This window comes from Procambarus clarkii, chromosome 66 (genome assembly GCF_040958095.1).
Source record: "Procambarus clarkii isolate CNS0578487 chromosome 66, FALCON_Pclarkii_2.0, whole genome shotgun sequence".
Taxonomy (NCBI): domain Eukaryota; kingdom Metazoa; phylum Arthropoda; class Malacostraca; order Decapoda; family Cambaridae; genus Procambarus; species Procambarus clarkii.
The window spans coordinates 20,705,818-20,725,816 of record NC_091215.1 but is presented as its reverse complement, the minus strand read 5'-3'; the positions used below and the strand labels follow the sequence as shown (position 1 = coordinate 20,725,816).

Here is a 19,999-nt window from a genome sequence, read left to right as displayed (position 1 = left end):
CCAAAATATCGGTGATATTGATCTTCAGATCAACTTTACACAGACCTAAATCCAGATAACATCACTCCATCAGCAAGTCGTACAGTCCAGTGTGTGACTTATTGCAACAAACTTTAAGTTCTGAAATTCTCTTATCTCTTTACCTCTTATTCTCTTATCTTGCTGCTGGTCTAGGGAACCAAATGCCAATGAATCGCGTGACAATCTTGTGTCTCACTGCAAACAATTTAACAAACTTTTAAATAACGGTCACAGGAACAGATTCGTAACATTCACAAATATCTTCATCCGAGATGAAACTGTTGTTGTTGAAGGTGTCTAATGTTTTAGGTAGACGTGGCATAAAGAATATGTATTGCCTGTCTGTGGAAAAAGAATTATACCTGGCGGCAGCTACCTTCTTGTTGCTGCTTCCAGTAAGCGAAACTATCAACGCCCTTCAGCCACTAGCGAAATAAACGTCAGTCTTCTCTATGTTTCCCAATGGTCAACCCGTCAAGTAAGAACGTCTATTAACGTCCCTGTAACTTCAAGGGATACATGCGCCAGGCGTCGTGTCAGTCCACCAAGTTACAGAATGATAACTTACAAAAAATCTGTTCCCAAACGGGCGACAATGCACAACACGTTTTCCTGCAACCCGTCCTCGACTCAAGTCCATTACATCCAGCGGTCGACCCCACAGACGCATTAATAAATTTTAATTTGCTGTTCATTTTCAGCATGTTAAAAACGAAAATTTTCTCAAATATAAATTATTATTATAATATATTAGCATATTGTGCATATATAGGCATAGGTTAGGTTAGATGTTTAGGTTCTGTTGGCGATTATTTGTATTTGTAGTACGTGGGTGAAGCATTTACAGCGTTGTGGTTCGAACAAAATTCTTCAGCGAAGCACTTGTTCCGGAAGTGTTCGAACGAAATCAGTCGAGTCGTGTGTGAACCGTTTTTCATTCATAAACAGGGGGTTTGGCGGCTGGATTAACGATATTTTGGCATTAGTTGATTATGACGGACTGCGCAGTCTATGTCGATTCTGATTCCGTCCTTAGGTTATGCTCATTTAAGCAACAACTGGCAGAAAAATTCACTCTTTAAAATAAATTTAAAATCAGTGCGATTTCAACAGATGACAAGAGTGAAGCATTGGTCGATAAAAGTTCGAACGTTATTAGTTGAGAGTCGAATGGAAAGTACACATTTGACATTCGTAAAGAGAGGGTCTGGTGAGTGACTTAAGAGAACATTTGGCCTTTGTTGACGAGGACGGGCTGCCCTGGACAACGGCGATGCTTCCTGTATGTTCTCTCACATCTCGCTGTTCCTCAACTCTCGCTTGTGTTTTCAAAGCTTCGAACCGATGGCTCGTGTCTGAGTGTTGTTTACCTCGCGTCTTGTATTGAAAGCGCGAGACGAGACGAGTTGTTTGCGTCGCTCCTTATCTCGTTTACTCTTTCTTGAGCATCAAATATTCTGCTGCGCCGCTATGTGGACGAGACGCCCAGAAATAAGCGGGTCTCGATGACTGTGTAGAGCTGGCGTTTGTTTTGTCCCTTGAAACAAACCTTATATGGAGCCTGATGCTGTGTCCTGATGCTTTGTCCTGATGCTTTGTCCTGATGATTTGTCCTGATGATTTGTCCTGATGATTTGTCCTGATGATTTGTCCTGATGATTTGTCCTGATGATTTGTCCTGATGATTTGTCCTGATGCTTTGTCCTGATGCTTTGTCCTGATGCTTTGTCCTGATGCTTTGTCCTGATACTGTGTCCTGATACTGTGTCCTGATGCTTTGTCCTGACGCTTTGTCCTGACGCTTTGTCCTGACGCTTTGTCCTGACATTTTGTCCTGACGCTTTGTCCTGACGCTTTGTCCTGACGCTTTGTCCTGACGCTTTGTCCTGATGCTTTGTCCTGACGCTTTGTCCTGACGCTTTGTCCTGACGCTTTGTCCTGACGCTTTGTCCTGATGCTTTGTCCTGATCCTTTGTCCTGATGCTTTGTCCTGACGCTTTGTCCTGACGCTTTGTCCTGATGCTTTGTCCTGACGCTTTGTCCTGACGCTTTGTCCTGACGCTTTGTCCTGATGCTTTGTCCTGACGCTTTGTCCTGACGCTTTGTCCTGATGCTTTGTCCTGATGCTTTGTCCTGACGCTTTGTCCTGACGCTTTGTCCTGATGCTTTGTCCTGATGCTTTGTCCTGATGCTTTGTCCTGATGCTTTGTCTTGATGCTGTGTCCTGACGCTTTGTCCTGATGCTGTGTCCTGATGCTTTGTCCTGATGCTTTGTCCTGACGCTTTGTCCTGACGCTTTGTCCTGACGCTTTGTCCTGATGCTGTGTCCTGATGCTTTGTCCTGATGCTTTGTCCTGATGCTTTGTCCTGATGCTTTGTCTTGATGCTGTGTCCTGATGCTGTGTCCTGATGCTGTGTCCTGATGCTTTGTCCTGATGCTGTGTCCTGATGCTGTGTCCTGATGCTGTGTCCTGATGCTGTGTCCTGATGCTTTGTCCTGATGCTGTGTCCTGATGCTTTGTCCTGATGCTTTGTCTTGATGCTTTGTCCTGATGCTTTGTCCTGACGCTTTGTCCTGATGCTGTGTCCTGATGCTTTGTCCTGATGCTTTGTCCTGATGCTTTGTCCTGATGCTTTGTCTTGATGCTGTGTCCTGATGCTGTGTCCTGATGCTGTGTCCTGATGCTTTGTCCTGATGCTGTGTCCTGATGCTGTGTCCTGATGCTGTGTCCTGATGCTGTGTCCTGATGCTTTGTCCTGATGCTGTGTCCTGATGCTTTGTCCTGATGCTTTGTCTTGATGCTTTGTCCTGATGCTGTGTCCTGATGCTTTTGTCCTGACGCTTTGTCCTGATGCTGTGTCTCCGGCTTGTGGTTGGCTAATCTTGCCTGACCATTATACAACTTTGATTTAAAACTAAACTTTCTCGTTTGCAAGAAAAAACACATTTTGTTTTCTTTCGTGAAATAGGAAATAGAAATGCACAACAAATTGTCTGAGCGGATGACGGTACACGATTTCCTTAAAAAGATTTCTTTCTTAAGAACCAATCACAAACCTCAAGCCCAATGCCGTAATTCAACGATCACAGCGTCTTAAAGACAAGAGGTGGTTGGGCAGTGTGTGTGTATTTAGTATCTGTGGCTGCAACATCCAGTTGTTAGCTCTTGGAACCCGCCTTTTTAACTCTTGGTTGTCAAATGTACATGACAATCAATCTAAGTTTGTGTTATCTTGAGGTTATCTTGAGATGATTTCGGGGCTTTAGTGTCCCCGCGGCCCGGTCCTCGACCAGGCCTCCACCCCCCAGGAAGCAGCCCGTGACAGCTGACTAACTCCCAGGTACCTATTTACTGCTAGGTAACAGGGGCATTCAGGGTGAAAGAAACTTTGCCCATTTGTTTCTGCCTCGTGCGGGAATCGAACCCGCGCCACAGAATTACGAGTCCTGCGCGCTATCCACCAGGCTACGAGGCTGTGTGTTCTTGTAGTTTTTTTTTCCTGTATCGTATCCACTACACGCATTTTACTGTTCCTCCCACACACATTTATCCCCTCCCGTCTCCTTCCACCCCCTTAAGCCCACCCTTCTCCCCTACTCCACTAAATCCTCCTTTCTCTCTCACCCCACCCAAGCCCTCCCTCCTCTCTTGCCCCCACATACCCTCCTTTTTCCCCCACCCCTTCAAGCCCTTCCTCCTGCCCCCCAAGCCCTCCTCTTTCCCTCCCTCCCCCCCCCCCTGAGCCCTCTCTTCTCTCCGCCCAAAGCCCGCCCTCCGCCCCCCACCCCCTCCAAACCAGATCCTCCCAGCCCCATCACAACCCAGGTCCCCCTTACTTCCAGCCACCCCCCCCCCCCCCCCCTTCACAACCCAGGTCCCCATAACCCCCTCCCCATCCCGAACCCTCCTTGTTTACCTACTCCAGTGGAATCAACAGAAACTGAGGATGGACAGAAGAGTCAGCTTCAAGATGATGTACTCGAACATAGATGGGATTACACGCAAGGCAAGTGGACTTGGGGAATGAGCCCAAGAGGTAAACCCGGATGTAATTGGACTCACGGAAACAAAACTCTCAGGAATCATAACGAATGCAGTGTTCCCCCAGGACTACACTGTAATAAGGAAAGAGAGGGAGGGTAGGAGAGGAGGCAGAGTAGCCCTACTCATGAGAAAGGAATAGAAGTTTCAAGGAGATGGCTATCCCACGCTGCGAGGGGTTCAGAGACTACATAACAGGCAGCATGACAATGGGAGGACCAAGAGTAGTAGTAGCAGTGATATATAACCCTCCACCAAACGACAGATGACAAAGGCAAGAGTATTGATAGAAACAACAATCCAGTTAACAATATAATTGAGAGGGCAGCCTCTGCTGCCTGTAGAATTCGATCCCATCTGCTCATCATCGGGGACTTCAATCACGGAAGGATAGACCGGGAGAACAAGGATCCGCATGGAGGTAGGGAACATGGAGAGCTAAACTAACGGAGGTGGCGACAAAAAACCTTTTAGGCCAGCATGTCAGGGGAACCCACAAAAAGAGGGAAAACGATGAACCAGCGAGACTCGACCTAGTCTTCACTCTGAATGACTCCGAAATAAGAGAAATTGACTTCGAGGCCCCGGTAGGAATGAGCGATCACAGTGAACTGACATTTGAGTATCTGATCGAAGAAGGGTTAAGGTAGTCGAAGAAGGGAACTGAAAACAAAAAGCCAGCATTCTGTAAGGAAAACTATGAGGAGATAGGAAAATTCCTAACGGGGATAACATGGGAAACAGAGCTCAGGGGAAAGACGGCCCAAGACATGATGGAATACATCACACAGAAGTGTAAGGAGACAGCAGCCAAGTTAATCCCGGCCCAAAAGGGAAAAAAAGGAAATGCAGATGAGAAACCCATGGTTTAATCAGAGATGTAGGCTAGCTAAGCAACAAAGTAAAAGAGCATGGAGAAACTATAGAAATAACAGGATACATGAGAGCTGAGAAGGATACCAGAGAGCCAGGAATGAATACGTCAGGGTGAGAAGAGAGGCAGAAGGGCAATATGAAAACGACATAGCAAGCAAGGCTAAGACCCAACCCAATTTCCTACACAGCCACATCAGGAGAAAGACAAAAGTAAGGAACAGGTAATGAAACTGAGGATAGGGGCAGACAGATTCACTATAAACGACAAAGAAGTGTGCGAAGAACTCAATAAGAAATTCCAGGAAATCTTCACATTAGAGCAAAGGATAAGTTCCAGAGATAAGAGAAGGAATAGTTAACCAGGCACCACTAGAGGAGTTTGAGATTACCAGTGGGGATGTAAGGAAGCTTTTGCTAGAATTGGATGTGACAAAGGCCATAGGCCCGGATGGAATATCGCCACAGATACTAAAGGAAGGAGCAGAAACACTGTGCCTGCCACTCTCCATGGTGTATAACAAATCACTGGTAACAAGTGAACTGCCAAAAATTTGGAAGATGGCAAAGGTTGTCCCGATATACAAGAAGGGGGGGATAGACAGGAGGCACTGAACTAGAGAGCAGTGTCCCTACTTGCATACCATGCAAGTTAATGGAGAAGATTGTGCGAAAAAAGCGAGTGGAAGATCTGGGGAGAAGGAACTTTGTGACACAATACCAACATGGTTTCAGGGATGGCAAGTCATGCCTCACAGGATTAATTAAATTCTACGATCAGGCAACAAGAATCAGGCAAGAAAGAGGGGGGTGGACAGACTGCATATTTTTGGGTTGCCAGAAATCACTGCATAATGCATTTTATTTGTTAACTACTCTGACACAAAAAAAGTTCTTTCTAATGTCTCTGTGGCTCATTTGGGTATTCAGTTTTTACCTGTGTCCCACTGTGCATGTGCCTCTTGTGTTAAATAAACTGTCTTCACCCTATCAATTCCTCGGAGAATCTTGTATGTGGGAATTATGTCTTCCCTAACTTTCTTCCCGCGACTTAAGTTCCCAAAGAGTTTAGAGATTTAATTCCCATAGGCCATCCTCGTAGCTCATACCCCTCATTTTGAGTACTAGTCTGGTGGCATCTTTTTAACCTCCAATTTAGTCTTGTGCTTGACTAGATAGAGACTCCAAGCTGAAGCTGCATTCTCCAGGATTGGTCTGACATGCGTGGTAAACAAAGATCTAAATGAATCCTTAGACAAGTTCCTAAAGGCCGTTCTTATGTTGGCCAGCCTGGTATATGCCGCTGATGTTATCCTCTTGATGTTGGCTTCAGGGAACAGGTCTAGCATGATATCGACCCCCAGATCTTTCTCTCACTGATTTTTTAACCATTTCATCTCCCAAATGGTACCTTGTTTCTAGCCTCCTGCTCCCTACACCTATCTTCATTATATTACATTTTCTCGAGTTAAGCTAACAATCATTTGTTGGACAACTTCAGTTTGTCCAGGTCATCTTGTAGCCTCACGCTGTCTTCCTCTGTCTTAATCCGCCACACAATTTTTGCATCATCAGCAAACATTGAGAGGAATGAGTCTATACCCTTTGAAAGATAATTTACTTACATCAGAAACAGGATAGGTTCGAGTACAGAACCCTGTGGGACTCTGCTGGTGACATCACGCCATTCTGAGGTTTCACCCCCTTACAGTAACCCTTTGTTTCCTATTGCGTAGGTACTCCCTTATCCACTGGAGCGCCATATGAGTTAATCTTGCCTGTTTATCCAACTTATGCATCAGCCTCTTATGGGGTACTGTGTCAAAAGCTTTCCGGCAGTCCAAGAAAATGCAGTCCGCCCACTCTTCTTTGTCTTGCCAATTTTTGTCACCTGGTCGTAGAATTCTATTATACCTGTAAGGTAAGACTTGCCATCCCTGAACCCATGTTGATGGGTTGTCACAAAGTCTCTTTTCTCCAGATGTGTTACTAGGTTTTCCTCGCGATCTTCTCCATCACCTTGCTTGGTATACAAGTTAAGGACACTGGCCTGTAGTTCAGTGTCTCTTGCCTGTCATCCTCTTTGTATATTGGGACTACATTAGCTGAATGTGTGTGTGTGTGTGTGTGTGTGTATTCACCTAGTTGTATTCACCTAGTTGTGCTTGCGGGGGTTGAGCTCTGCTCTTTCGGCCCGCCTCTCAACTGTCAATCAACTGTTTCTAACTACTACTACTATTTATTTTTCACATCACACACACACACGCACACACACACACAGACCTGGGTGTGGACGTAACACCTAATCTATCTCCTGAGGCACATATAAATAGGATAACGACAGCAGCGTACTCTACACTGGCAAAAGTTAGAATATCATTCAGAAACCTAAGTAAGGAGGCATTTAGGGCGCTTTACACTGCCTACGTGTGGCCAGTCTTAAAGTATGCCGCCTCATCATGGAGTCCCCATCTGAAGAAGCATATAATGAAACTGGAAAAGGTTCAGAGGTTTGCAACGAGACTCGTCCCAGAGCTACGAGGGATGGGGTATGAGGAGCGCCCGAGAGAACTGTGCCTTACGACACTAGAAAGAAGAAGGGAGAGGGGGGACATGATAGGAACGTATAAAATACTCAGAGGGGTTGACAGAGTGGACATAGACGAAATGTTCACACGGAACAGTAACAGAACGAGGGGACATGGATGGAAGCTGGAAACTCAGATGAGTCACAGAGGTGTTAGGAAGTTTTCTTTTAGCGTGAGAGTAGTGGGAAAATGGAATGCACTTCAGGAACAGGTTGTGGAAGCAAATACTATTCATAATTTTAAAACCAGGTATGATAGGGAAATGGGACAGGAGTCATTGCTGTAAACAACCGATGCTCGAAAGGCGGGATCCAAGAGTCAATGCTCGATCCTGCAGACACAACTAGGTGAGTACACACACACACACACACACACACACACACACACACACACACACACACACACACACACACACAGGGCTCTGTACTTGGACCTATCCTGTTTCTGATATACGTAAATGATCTCCCAGAGGGTATAGACTCATTCCTCTCAATGTTTGCTGACGACGCCAAAATTATGAGAAGGATTAAGACAGAGGAGGACAGCTTGAGGCTTCAAGAAGACCTGGACAAGCTGCAGGAATGGTCGAACAAATGGCTGTTAGAGTTTAATCCAAGCAAATGTAATGTAATGAAGATAGGGGTAGGAAGCAGGAGACCAGATACAAGGTATCACTTGGGAGATGAAATACTTCGAGAGTCCGAGAGAAAGACCTGGGGGTTGATATCACGCCAGACCTGTCCCCTGAAGCTCATATCAAGAGGATAACAGCAGCAGCATATGCCAGGTTGGCTAACATAAGAACGGCCTTTAGAAACTTGTGTAAGGAATCTTTCAGAACATTATATACCACATATGTCAGACCAATCCTGGAGTATGCGGCACCAGCATGGAGTCCATATCTAGTCAAGCATAAGACTAAAATGGAAAAGGTTCAAAGGTTTGCCACCAGACTAGTACCCGAGCTGAGAGGTATGAGCTACGAGGAGAGACTACGGGAATTAAACCTCACTTCGTTGGAAGACAGAAGAGTTAGGGGAGACATGACCACCACATTCAAGATCCTCAAGGGAATCGACAGGGTTGATAAAGACAGGCTGTTTAACACAAGGGGCACACGCACTAGGGGACACAGGTGGAAACTGAGTGCCCAAATGAGCCACAAAGATATTAGAAAGAACTTTTTTTAGTGTCAGAGTGGTTGACAAATGGAATGCATTAGGAAGTGATGTGGTGGAGGCTGACTCCATACACCGTTTCAAGTGTAGATATGATAGAGCCCAATAGGCTCAGGAACCTGTACACCTGTTGATTGACAGTTGAGAGGCGGGATCAAAGAGACAGAGCTCAACCCCCGCAAGCAAAACTAGGTGAGTACACACCAGGAAGCAGCCCGTGACAGCTGACTAACTCCCAGGTACCTATTTACTGCTAGGTAACAGGCGCATAGGGTGAAAGAAACTCTGCCCAATGTTTCTCGCCGGCGTCCGGGATCGAACCCGGGACCACATGATCACATGTCCAGCGTGTTGTCCTCTCGGCCGGCCGGCCCTCCCTGTGTGTGTGTGTGTGTGTGTGTGTGTGTGTGTGTGTGTGTGTGTGTGTACTCATCTAGTTGTGCTTGCGGGGGTTGAGTTCTGGCCCTTTGGTCCCGTCTTTCAACTGTCAATCAACTGGTGTACAGATTCTTGAGCTTACTGGACTCATTCAAATTTACATTTGAAACTTTGTAAGGAAAAACGCTTTGCGTTTCTGCCCGAAACGCTTTGCGTAATAGTGGCTTTAGGCATTGTATGTACTAGCTCTATCTATAAATCCATCAATGTTTTGTATCTCACCTTGTATGTACTTTACCTGAATAAATATCTGATTTGATTTGATTTGATTTTGAGTCAGCCTCCACCACATCACTTCCTAGTGCATTCCATTTATTAACTACTCTGACACTAGAAAAGTTCTTTCTAACGTTCCTGTGTCTCATTTGGGTACTAAGTTTCCACCTGTGTCCCCTAGTTCACGTTCCACCCACGCTAAATAATTTGTCTTTGTCCACCCTATCAATTCCTCTGAGAATTTTGTAAATGGTGATCATGTCTCCTCTTACTCTTCTGTCATCCAGGGACGTGAGGTTTAGCTCCCGTAGCCTTTCCTCGTAGCGCACGTGTTTAAATGATTGAGATTTTGCACTAAAATTTTGTAGATATAATTAACCCGATGTAGAGGATCAAAGCTGGAGTAACACATAATTGAATTCCATTAATTCAAAATAAAAACAGAAAAGGCAGCAGGAATATATAAGTCTGTCCTGCAGACTTATTGTACGATATTATACGATAATCACAGCGGTGCCATGGTACGATAATCACCAGGGCGACGCTAGGATACGATAATTACAGCGATGCCAGCGTACGATAATCACAGCGGTGCCATAGTACGATAATCACCAGGGCGACGCTGAGATACGATAATTACAGCGATGCCAGCGTACGATAATCACAGCGGTGCCATAGTACGATAATCACCAGGGCGACGCTGAGATACGATAATTACAGCGATGCCAGCGTACGATAATCACAGCGGTGCCATAGTACGATAATCACCAGGGCGACGCTGAGATACGATAATTACAGCGATGCCAGCGTACGATAATCACAGCGGTGCCATAGTACGATAATCACCAGGGCGACGCTAGGATACGATAATTACAGCGATGCCAGCGTACGATAATCACAGCGGTGCCAGGGTACGATAATCACCAGGGCGACGCCAGGGGAACCATAATCATCACAACAAAATCCACGGAACCCACACCCAAAATTACCAGCCAGGAGCCAAGACAGTGTGTGGCACACAAAGACGCCTGAAAGCTGCCCACATTATGCGGTATATGCAAATTCGGGCTTTGAGGAAGCAGAAGGAAGAAAATTATCAGGAGGAAAGCGCCAAGCCATTACGACTATATAGCACTGGGAAAGGGATCAGGATAAGGATTTGGGATGGGATGGGGGGAAGGATTGGTGCACAACCACTTGGGACGGTCGGGGATTGAACGCCGACCTGCATGGAGCGAGACCGTTGCTCTACCGTCCAGCCCAAGTGGTTGGGCTTGAGGAAGCAGAAATGGAGTATGCAAATAAAATCACCAAAAATATTCAGGTATTCTCAATTCAGGTAAATATCCTTCAAAAAATTGTTGTAAATAGAATAGAAATCCTAATGTGGTGATTGTCCTTGTGTAAATCACCAGATGCAAATACTATGTTGTTTAAAGACCAACTTCTGAAAACATAATCTTGCTTAATAAACCTTACACACCCTTGTCCCAAACGCCCTTTGCTTGATATATTAATTTGCACCACAGAAAATGCATTTTTTTTAAGAAATACAGATATATCAGAGAATCCCAGGAACTAGTCTAAATGAACACTCAAAAATGACCAATGGATTTGTGTCGTATTTTCTTTAAACCAATAAATAGCGGAACCAGCTAGAAAATACCCTAGATCAGTGGTAGGCAACCTTTGGCACGTGTGCCAAAACTGGCACGCCAACGCATTTTTTCCGGCACTCAAAACCCAGGGATCACCTTTAAAAATAAATAATATCAAACATCTTCGCTCAGTTGTACACTTCAAATTAATAAAATAAAACTTGATTAAGCGGAGCGAATCCACAAAGGTTCAGTAAAGAAACAAACTTTGAGAACTGTTTTAGAAAATAGTAATAATAAAATGAGACAGACATCTTAATATTTCCGAGCCATGTGTGTCTATGATATACTGACGCACAAGTTGCGTCGTGTTCAGTCGTTGCGTCACTCGCCAGGCGGCCACACGGCGCCCCTCTCACTCACCGTCACTCCCTCACCGTCACTCCATCACCGTCACTCCCTCACCGTCACTCCCTCACCGTCACTCCCTCACCGTCACTCCCTCACCGTCACGCCCTCACCGTCACGCCCTCACCGTCACGCCCTCACCGTCACGCCCTCACCGTCACGCCCTCACCGTCACGCCCTCACCGTCACGCCCTCACCGTCACGCCCTCACCGTCACGCCCTCACCGTCACGCCCTCACCGTCACGCCCTCACCGTCACGCCCTCACCGTCACGCCCTCACCGTCACTCCCTCACCGTCACTCCCTCACCGTCACTCCCTCACCGTCACTCCCTCACCGTCACTCCCTCACCGTCACTCCCTCACCGTCACTCCCTCACCGTCACTCCCTCACCGTCACTCCCTCACCGTCACTCCCTCACCGTCACTCCCTCACCGTCACTCCCTCACCGTCACTCCCTCACAGTCACTCCCTCACAGTCACTCCCTCACAGTCACTCCCTCACAGTCACTCCCTCACAGTCACTCCCTCACAGTCACTCCCTCACAGTCACTCCCTCACCGTCACTGTACTCACAGTCACTGTACTCACAGTCACTGTACTCACAGTCACTCCCTCACAGTCACTCCCTCACAGTCACTGTACTCAAGCGTATAACTGTACTCATCACTGGTCTGCTTACCGTCTACATAGGAATTTTGTTCCGAGTAGCTGAATCTAAATCAACAACAATAACAATCTTCTGGTAGTATTCGGGCTATTCATGCCCGTGCCTCATGTTAGACGGCTAACTCATCCTAATCATCAGTCAGCTTACTCACGGACCGATGATCACAAAGCTTGGCAGGTGTGTGCTCGAGTGATTATGATGAGAGTTTCTGAGTCGAGTAGTATTATGTATTATTCATAATGGATAAAGAATTAATAAAATAATATCTTTTCTTTTCTTTTAGTGGTCTTTAGCCAAGTAATACGATTATAAAACTGGGAGCTGTAATGTATTGGGAAAACTTGAAAATTATGTCCAGTTGATTTGATGTTGAAAAGTAAAAAAAAAATCAAAATTATTTTTTGTTTGCTAATGTTCAATATTGCGACTTTAAGTTGTATTGGAGTACATGACTGAGCATTACACATAAAGGCTAATCAATAACATCAACAAGCAATTAACTAATCAATCGACATTACTAACAAGATAGAACGTCCTTTAGGTAAAAATTCCCTCACTAAATTCTACATTCAATCTTACGAGACTTACAACAATCACTCTTTAAAATAGTCTTTGATATTGTCGCTCTAGAGTGATAACTGTTTATTTCAACAGTTCTTCCAGTACTTAAAGGGCAAAACATAATCAAATGTTCCCCAAAATATCGGTTGACACGCGAGAAAAATTCGCATTAAAGATTTGGCGATTTTGGCGAGCACACTTAAAAAGGTTGCTCACCCCTTGCCTAGATCTTTGTTTTCACAATGATTAGAAAACAGCAGCTGGTGACGATTAGAAAACAATGTTAGAAAACTGTTAAAACAATTAAACTGCTACAATTGTTAAAACAGTGATTAGAAAACTGGTTAGAAACACTAATTACAAATATATGTTACTCGGATCACAGCTTAATCTTGGTCCAGCCAAGCGTGGGAAATAGTGTGACACAGTCAGTCTCTCATCCAAGAGTTGCCACATAGACAGTCTCTCATCCAAGAGCTGCTACATAGACAGTCTCTCATCCAAGAGTTGCCACATAGACAGTCTCTCATCCAAGAGCTGCCACATAGACAGTCTCTCATCCAAGAGCTGCCACATAGACAGTCTCTCATCCAAGAGCTGCCACATAGACAGTCTCTCATCCAAGAGTTGCCACATAGACAGTCTCTCATCCAAGAGCTGCCACATAGACAGTCTCTCATCCAAGAGCTGCCACACAGTCTCTCATCCAAGAGCTGCCACACAGACAGTCTCTCACCCAAGAGCTGCCACACAGACGGTCTCTCACCCAAGAGCTGCCACACAGACAGTCTCTCACCCAAGAGCTGCCACACAGACAGTCTCTCACCCAAGAGCTGCCACACAGACAGTCTCTCACCCAAGAGCTGCCTGATAAGCATTACAGAGGGTACAAAAGGTCTTATCAGACCTTTTGTACCCTCCGTAATGTTTTTTGTGCTACCGCTCACGGGGTGAGTATGGGGTGCACAATAAACTAGCCGCCACTGGGAGGGCAACAATCACGTCGATCCGCAGCCGGCCCAGTTTCTCGTAAGTCCTTTCAATTTAAATATAAATACAAACATGATTCTCGTTGTGTGATGTGTAACAAACATATATCTCAGCGCCAAATGATGGCGTAGTGGCAACACACACACTTTGAATTAATTGAATTAATATGTTTGAATCAATACACACACACATATATATATATATATATATATATATATATATATATATATATATATATATATATATATATATATATATATATATATATATATATATATATATGTCGTACCTAGTAGCCAGAACGCACTTCTCAGTCTACTATGCAAGGCCCGATTTGCCTAATAAGCCAAGTTTTCCTGAATTAATATATTTTCTCTAATTTTTTTTCTTATGAAATGATAAAGCTACCCATTTCATTATGTATGAGGTCAATTTTTTGTTATTGGAGTTAAAATTAACGTAGATATATGACCGAACCTAACCAACCATACCTAACCTAACCTATCTTTATAGGTTAGGTTAGGTAGCCGAAAAGTTAGGTTAGGTAGCCAAAAAAGTTAGGTTAGGTAGTCGGAAAAACAATTCATGAAAACTTGGCTTATTAGGCAAATCGGACTTTGCGTAGTAGGCTGAGAAGTGCGTTCTGGCTTCCTTCCTCTCGGACAACCCACCCAAAATTCAGTGTTCATCTTGACCAAGAGATCACCCAATCAGTCCTAGAACACACATGTATGTCTCTGCAGGTAATCCAGCCTACGGTTGTAACTCTACTTCAGTATAAGTACTCCTTGGCACAAAAATGGTAATCAATCACCCACCTTTCACTGCGTCTTGCACGCTAATGACAACCCAAACACTCCACCAACTCCCTACAAGTAGTCAATAAGAACTTATCCACATCTGGAAGTTCACTACCCTGACATCTTCAGGTTTTCCTCGAATCGTCTACCAGGGTCCTCCACAGCTCTCCCGGCTGCTACACCATGAAGTCTTCCTTGTCACGCCAATAAAAATGTTCCTCTATAAACACATAACGGAAGTGAATCACACACAATAAATGTTTCACTTGACATCTCCCTGCTTCCTACATGCTGTGAGGTGACTCCCCCACGTTTGGGCTGGTCCATTTTCTGCCCTCCCTGGGACCCTCCGCATCCCGGGCGGCCCTCTCACTCAGTCGCCCACCAGCGCTCGGAGTGGATGGACGTCGCTCCGCCCTCCAGGACGTGCCTTCATCTTTACTATCGCATTTTGGCCTTCTGCCTCATCAAAACATGCCTAACGTACTCACAAACACTTGCTATGATCGCTGGGCACACGATCAAATACAGACAATCACTGTAAACTGGTTGAAAATGGCTTACCACAGAGTTAGATGTACAAGGGCGCTTGCTGGCCTGGCCGTCAGACGTTGACGCGCTCCTTAGCCCACCAAATTACTATTTAAACTTCTCTACAGGGCTTCTCCCCTTCCAGACTCGAGCACGATGTCGTTCCCCAGGCTTCATACAAGAACGCCGGAATAATTCTCCTCTTGATGGAGCACGTAATCAGAGAATCTTACTCTGCTACCAGGAGCTTAAAAACACTGCATCCTGCTTCCACGACGGCTGTTACTCGAGTAAAGTCAAGACCCCTGACATGAGCCTCATGCCTTCCTCACAAACTCTTGACATCTCATGTCAAGTCGTTTATGTACACATTCATTCACTGCCCGTGCTTTTAAACTGTCAAATTTACCCAATTGTTTTACGTATGTATTTTCATGTCTATATTTCTGTGACCTCTTATTTAAGTCAGGTCGTGCAGAATAACTCTCAAGGTAGACTCGTTTTTCAAGATATAAGAGGGTTTCAAGCGTCAGACAAGTAACAAACTACCCCTGGGATGAGTACACAGGAGCCTTTCCAGTGTGTGTATTACCGTCCGTTCTCAATTTCCACTCCGTAAAAATGCAGTGTTTTTGCCAAATCAGAACCGTTAGAATCCAGGTAATCCACTTTAAATGGATAGTTATAATTTCTTTAAATTACGGCAAATTTTGCGTCCGGGTCGATAGCGTAAAACTATAAGAAGTTCAGAGAAGACAACATATTGAATTACCGCGTCCTTGTAATCACCCAACTGGCAGCAGCCGCTCATAACACCCCCCCCCCCCCCCCCCCCGCCCTCACAGAAATATCGTAACTACCTTCCCACGTGCACCCTTCACAACCATCTATATATGCTAAGGTCGGAAACAAGATCTCGGGTCTTAAAAGTTAAAGGACACCACGACGCTAGTGAGAAAAGATGTACAGGTTCGTAAGTGCTTGCGTAACTGCTTCGTGCCTCTAGTCCCTGGGTTCGAATCTCCATTGATCCAAGTGGTTGAAATGCTATCCCGGACGCTATAGTGGATTCCATCTTACAGTAATAACGTATAATTCGTTTCGTAGGGGACAGGAGCCTGTGTATATGTACACTTTAGGCTTGTATCGAACCCCCCCACCCCCCCAAGGTGGGGTTGCTGACCCTCCCCAGGATGCAACCCCACAACAGTTCCCTAACTCCAGGGTACTTAATTATTGCTAGGTGAACAGAGACATTAGATGAAAGGAAACATGCCAAACTATTTCTAACCCATCCGGGAATCGACCCCCCAAGATCTCCGATTGTGAATCGGGAACGAAGGCCACTGAACTACTAAACTACGGTCTTCCATTAAACACAAAAAGTCATAGAGTCATGTAGTGTACTTGAACAGCACACACAAGAATAAAACAAAGAATAATAAAGAAGGTTTTACTGTGCACATATGGCCACACATATGGCCACACATATGGCCACACATATGGCCGCACATATGGCCACACATATGGCCACACATATGGCCGCACATATGGCCGCACATATGGCCGCACATATGGCCACACATATGGCCGCACATATGGCCGCACATATGGCCACACATATAAGCCAGAGCGTACCCACTACGGTGTCACAGCACCTCAAAGATAAGCTCTACTGTAAGAGTTGCTTTCGGTACAAAGATGTTTTTCGTTCACTTGTTTACAAGACAACCTTGGGGCTCACCCCATGATGAATAACACGAGTGGAAGAAACACATTCCAAAATTGTGTGTTGCTTCTTAACGTTCTGATCACAACCACCCTGAACAATGACTAAGAATGTTGATCATGCACGTGATCACGTGATACAAAGCAAAGAATGTTGATCACGTGATACAATGCAAAGAATGTTGATCACGTGATACAAAGCAAAGACTGTTCATCGCGTGTTACGCGTGAAAGGGGGGCGCGCAAGACCCACCGTAAAAGGGGGCAGTATAACATTTCACGTTCTTACCTATTTGGATTGAACCTGAATGAGATTCTAGGAGTTCTACATCTTATGTCCGGTCCGAGGCCAGGGCTTGAGATGTGAGAGTTTGGTCCAGCAGGCTATTGCTTGGAGCGACCCGCAGGCCTACATACAAACCACAGCCTGGTTGGTCAGGCACCTCATGCAGAAAAGTGTCCAGTTTTTTCTTGAAGATTTCCACTTAAACAATCTTCTCTCGTACATACAGCAATGAAGCGTGTCAATGACTGGGCAAGTACAACTCAAACCGAACTTGCAGGCATATACCTTGCCACTGAATTTTTAAAAGACAAAGGCAGTGGACTTATATACTGTGACTCGCAGAGTGCACTCCTGGCATTGAACGCACATAGTAGTGACACCCAGAAAATAGTGATATTCGAATGAATGTTTTAGCTGCTAAAGAAAACAGATTTGAAATTAAATTCCTATGGATACCATCACATGTTGGCATCTCAAGGTATGACACTGTTGATATGCTTGCAAAGACAGCCTGTAGAAAACCAGTGGTAGAAATTGATATGGGTGTTTCATTAGCAGTGACAAAAAGAATACTTAAACAAATATCTAATGAAGATCTCACCGACCTAACAAATTAAAAAAGACCTGAAAGTTGTAGCATTAAATATTATGATAGATATCGTGTGTCCCATTCACATATGGGACTAATAGAACAAGAACCCGGCAATGTGATGTTATAGTGGCCAGAATACGCCTGGGATATAGACGTATCTGGCAGCTTTCTCAAAACCCAAATGTCGAGTACACAATGTGTCAACTTTGTGAAAGAGAAAACATGCACTCTCTTGAACATTATATTGTAGAATGTCCCATACTGACTGACTTTCGCCCTCCTGGGCTAAGGTATGCTGAACTCTATAATTACTATATGAGTACTGGAACACTAAATGATATATTGGACTTGTATTCAAGATTGACCATGTAATGTATCTATTATACAATGTATGTATGTGATGTAACTATATAACCTGAGCTTGTAAAAGCACCTTAATCACCTTCAGTGATTAAGTGCTTAATTGCACACTAGTTTCTCTATCAGCTATCTCACCCTGTCAGAGTAAAAGAGACAAATGTATGTGAATGCATGTGTGTATATATAGTATGTATATATGTATATGTACGTATATGTGTGTGTGTGTATGTGTATAAAGTGTATATGGAAGCTGATCAGAATTACATTTCACCTTTGTAAATGCACATTAATGACACTATGTAAAAGACACATCGAACACTTTATGTATGACATACGTAAATCTGTGTATCTATGTATTTACGTATGTAGGTTAGCTTAGCATTCTAAGAGCACCGAATCACCTTCTGTGGCAGATTGTTCAATAAACCCTTGAACTATATGTTTAACACATCTCTAACCCTGACCATGGAGGACAGAAGAAAATGTATATATGCTGGTTAGCATTGTAAATGTGTGGCCACGTCTCTGGTAGAAAATAATAATAATAATAATAAAAACTTTCCTTCCGGCATTATTTCTTATATTTGATGGGAGGGCACTGAACAACAGTGGGCCTCAGATGTTCATACTGTGTTGTGCATGTCACCTCTATCATCACAATCTCTTACCTTTTATACTGATTTTCTCTTTCATTCATTATCAATAATTTTTTGCAGGGATGTTCCTGCGCGGGCCCTAAGCCTCTGGCTGGCCCACTAAGTGGTATTCGATTCTCGTTTCTGTCTTACTAAGGCGGTAGATGAGTATTTATGACTCGTAGGTTGACGTCAGCAAGATTGTCACCAATGTGTTTAATAACTTCTTCGCTGTTAAATCTCAGTTGAAATCTTATTTTGGTTTGTAACTGTGCACCGTGTTAGATAATGTTCCAGTGGTCTGCCTGGCATTTATTACAGGTGCTGACGTTTCATAATAGTCCAAGATAATAATAGTACATAATAGTCCAAGACGGACTTTTATGGACTATTATAATAGTCCAAGACGGACTGAAACGTCGATAATATTTTCATTTTTAAATTTTTGGATTGGGTTTGTAGTCCTCCCACACGTTATTTGGGAATGATCATTTGCACAAGAAACAGAATTGTCGGAAGCTTCCGTTGGTCAACGAACAGCTGGCAAGACCAGGGCTTAAGAACTAGCGCACAACCCTGTTATCTTGAGGTGCTTCCGGGGCTTAGCGTCCCCGCGGCTCGGTCGTCGACCAGGCCTCCGTACAAGCATTTAGTTGAGAAAACTTAGGGTGTGTGTCGCACTCGTCTAATTAACCACCTGTCAAGTGCTTTGGGGGGGGGGGTGACTCAGCCAAGAAAACACCTACCTTGTCACACTTCTTTGTCAAGTGGTAATCTGTCACAACAGCGTGGAGGCTGAGGTCCTAGCGAGCTGCTACACCCACCACTATATCTCCACTACCCTCACACTACACCTCTCCTGTTGCCGGAGTGCTATAGGGCACACAGGACCTACACCCTCTACTACACCTCCACTGTCACTACACCTCCGCTGTCCCTACACCTCCACTGTCACTACACCTCCACTGTCACTACACCTCCACTGTCCCTACACCTCCGCTGTCCCTACACCTCCGCTGTCCCTACACCTCCGCTGTCCCTACACCTCCGCTGTCCCTACACCTCCGCTGTCACTACACCTCCACTGTCACTACACCTCCACTGTCACTACACCTCCACTGTCACTACACCTCCACTGTCACTACACCTCCACTGTCACTACACCTCCACTGTCACTACACCTCCACTGTCACTACACCTCCACTGTCACTACACCTCCACTGTCACTACACCTCCACTGTCACTACACCTCCACTGTCACTACACCTCCAGTGTTACTGGAGTGATGCAACAAACACAAGACTTATGATTCACAGACTCCCATGAGTGGGAGGGGGGCTTCCCCCCGGACTCCCATGAGTGGGAGGGGGGCTTCCCCCCGGACTCCCATGAGTGGGAGGGGGGCTTCCCCCCGGACTCCCATGAGTGGGAGGGGGGCTTCCCCCCGGACTCCCAAGAGGGGGAGGGGGGCTTCCCCCGGACT

The 19,999-nt window shown here is 45.0% G+C and overlaps 1 protein-coding gene across 1 annotated transcript; it reads right to left on the bottom strand.

Annotated features, from left to right (window-relative positions):
- Window positions 1–1,571: 1,571 nt before the first annotated feature.
- LOC138355245 (hornerin-like) lies at window positions 1,572–2,969 on the bottom strand. Its single transcript, XM_069310107.1, has one exon. The coding sequence runs from the start codon at window positions 2,967–2,969 to the stop codon at window positions 1,572–1,574; it is 1,398 nt and encodes a 465-aa protein (XP_069166208.1).
- Between the last annotated feature and the right edge of the window lie 17,030 nt (window positions 2,970–19,999).